At 45.2% G+C, this 2,678-nt stretch overlaps 1 protein-coding gene across 1 annotated transcript in view; it reads right to left on the reverse strand.

Annotated features, from left to right (window-relative positions):
* The window catches only part of LOC123731787 (CSC1-like protein 2), a gene marked incomplete at its 3' end in the record, with an annotated part of 25,224 nt that extends 24,590 nt beyond the window's left edge, over positions 1–634 (reverse strand). Inside the window, exon 1 of the mRNA XM_045711191.1 lies at positions 330–634. Coding sequence (XP_045567147.1) covers positions 330–503 — 174 coding nt within the window. The remainder of the gene's footprint in view (positions 1–329) is intronic.
* Between the last annotated feature and the right edge of the window lie 2,044 nt (positions 635–2,678).

Consider the following 2,678-nt stretch of genomic DNA (forward strand, 5'->3'; position numbering starts at 1 on the left):
CACACACACGTTAAAACAAACACAGAACTGACCAATTGTCAAAAGGTCATCCTTCGTCTTCAATAGGGAGGGAGGGAGGGGTCCCAATGTACACAGAGAGGGGGGGGGGTAGTAGCCTCACCATACATTAGGCAAGCAGGCTGCTTTAGGGAAAGGCACCCTGACTCTCTCTGTGTGTGTGTGTGTGTGTGTGTGTGTGTGTGTGTGTGTGTGTGTGTGTGTGTGTGGGGGGCATAAGAAACCTTTCTGATGTATCAGGTGAAAAATACAGTTGTATTGTACTGTATCCTCATCTCTGTTTGACCTTTGATCTCTTGCGTTTGACTCACCAGGAAGCACATGAAGTCGAGTGCGAGGACGGTGGGCACTCCTCCAAACGGCAGGCCCTGAAGCACGGTGGAGCGGATACGGGCGGTGTAACAGTAATCCCTGGAGGTCTCACCCCCGCCGGAGGTGTTGCTCTGCTGGGTAGGGCAGTTACCAAGGACCCCTCCGGGACACATGGCCCCTTGGACCCCGACCCCCACATCGCCACACCCACCATCAGCAGTATAGACATGCTGAGGCTTCAGTTAAGATTCAGCTCCAAACTCACTGCAGCATATTTTAACGCCTGGAGGAGAGAAGACAAGGACATTAAGGTAATTCAGAGGTAGGTGCTGATATTTGTCCAATTTCACACTTGTATAGGTGTACCTTTTTTCATAATTACACGCCTCTGCTAAGGAGGCTATCAGAAATACCGGTTATACTATGGGTTGGGTGTTATCTACATTTCCATACCGTTATCTACATTTCCATTTCCATAACGTTCCCTTAACAGAATGCTAACAAAATGCTAACAAAGTACTAAGGTATTCTCATAGTAAATGCTAGGTAAATGCTAAGGAGCGCATGAGAAACAGACAACCTAGCTCATAAAGTTATGCAAGTAACTAAAAAAAAAAAAAAACACAGTTTGCAGCACGCACAAAACAAATATTAGGCAGCAGGGATCTGAGAGAGGATGTGTGTGCTGCTGTTACCAAGAAGCTTGACCTTGTACTTCGCTAACATTTGCAAAAACCCTGCTAAAGAAAATTTAAATTTGCCACATCTTAGATAGTTAACTTAATAGTTAAGACATATATAGCTGGCAAACATTAGTGACTTTCATACTTGGCCACCTCACTAAAAGTTGCGCTGCAGGAATGACTGAGCTCAAGAAGCTCCCGTTTTACCCGTTATGCTTCTATGAAAACAAACAGACGTGACTGTTTGCTCAAACCGCTGTTTTGGTAAACTAGTACCGGTAAGCTTTATAATTAAAAATGATCTAAACGGGCAAAATGACCGCGATCTGCTTCATCAATTACCGAAACACAGCAGAAAGAGGCTAATCTCTAACTGTTTAACCTAGCAGGATACTCTCCTAACCACTAGGCTACCTGCTAGATGCTAAAACACAGCAGAGAGAGGCTAATCTCTAGCTGTTTAACCTAGCAGGATACTCTCCTAACCACTAGGCTACCTGCTAGATGCTGAAACACAACAGAGAGAGGCTAATCTCTAGCTGTTTAACCTAGCAGGATACTGTCCTAACCACTAGGCTACCTGCTAGATGCTGAAACACAGCAGAGAGAGGCTAATCTCTAGCTGTTTAACCTAGCAGGATACTCTCCTAACCACTAGGCTACCTGCTAGATGCTAAAACACAGCAGAGAGAGGCTAATCTCTAGCTGTTTAACCTAGCAGGATACTCTCCTAACCACTAGGCTACCTGCTAGATGCTAAAACACAGCAGAGAGAGGCTAATCTCTAGCTGTTTAACCTAGCAGGATACTCTCCTAACCACTAGGCTACCTGCTAGATGCTAAAACACAACAGAGAGAGGCTAATCTCTAGCTGTTTAACCTAGCAGGATACTCTCCTAACCACTAGGCTACCTGCTAGATGCTGAAACACAGCAGAAAGAGGCTAATCTCTAGCTGTTTAACCTAGCAGGATACTCTCCTAACCACTAGGCTACCTGCTAGATGCTGAAACACAACAGAGAGAGGCTAATCTCTGTTTAACCTAGCAGGATACTGTCCTAACCACTAGGCTACCTGCTAGATGCTGAAACACAGCAGAGAGAGGCTAATCTCTAGCTGTTTAACCTAGCAGGATACTCTCCTAACCACTAGGCTACCTGCTAGATGCTGAAACACAACAGAGAGAGGCTAATCTCTAGCTGTTTAACCTAGCAGGATACTCTCCTAACCACTAGGCTACCTGCTAGATGCTAAAACACAGCAGAGAGAGGCTAATCTCTAGCTGTTTAACCTAGCAGGATACTCTCCTAACCACTAGGCTACCTGCTAGATGCTGAAACACAACAGAGAGAGGCTAATCTCTAGCTGTTTAACCTAGCAGGATACTCTCCTAACCACTAGGCTACCTGCTAGATGCTGAAACACAACAGAGAGAGGCTAATCTCTAGCTGTTTAACCTAGTGATGAGGGTAGGATACTATCCTGAAACAAGGCTTTATATTCTAACAGAGATGCTGAAACACAGCAGAGAGAGGCTAATCTCTAGCTGTTTAACCTAGCAGGATACTCTCCTAACCACTAGGCTACCTGCTAGATGCTGAAACACAGCAGAGAGAGGCTAATCTCTAGCTGTTTAACCTAGCAGGATACTCTCCTAACCACTAG

This window comes from Salmo salar, unplaced genomic scaffold (assembly GCF_905237065.1).
Source record: "Salmo salar unplaced genomic scaffold, Ssal_v3.1, whole genome shotgun sequence".
In the NCBI taxonomy this organism is placed as follows: domain Eukaryota; kingdom Metazoa; phylum Chordata; class Actinopteri; order Salmoniformes; family Salmonidae; genus Salmo; species Salmo salar.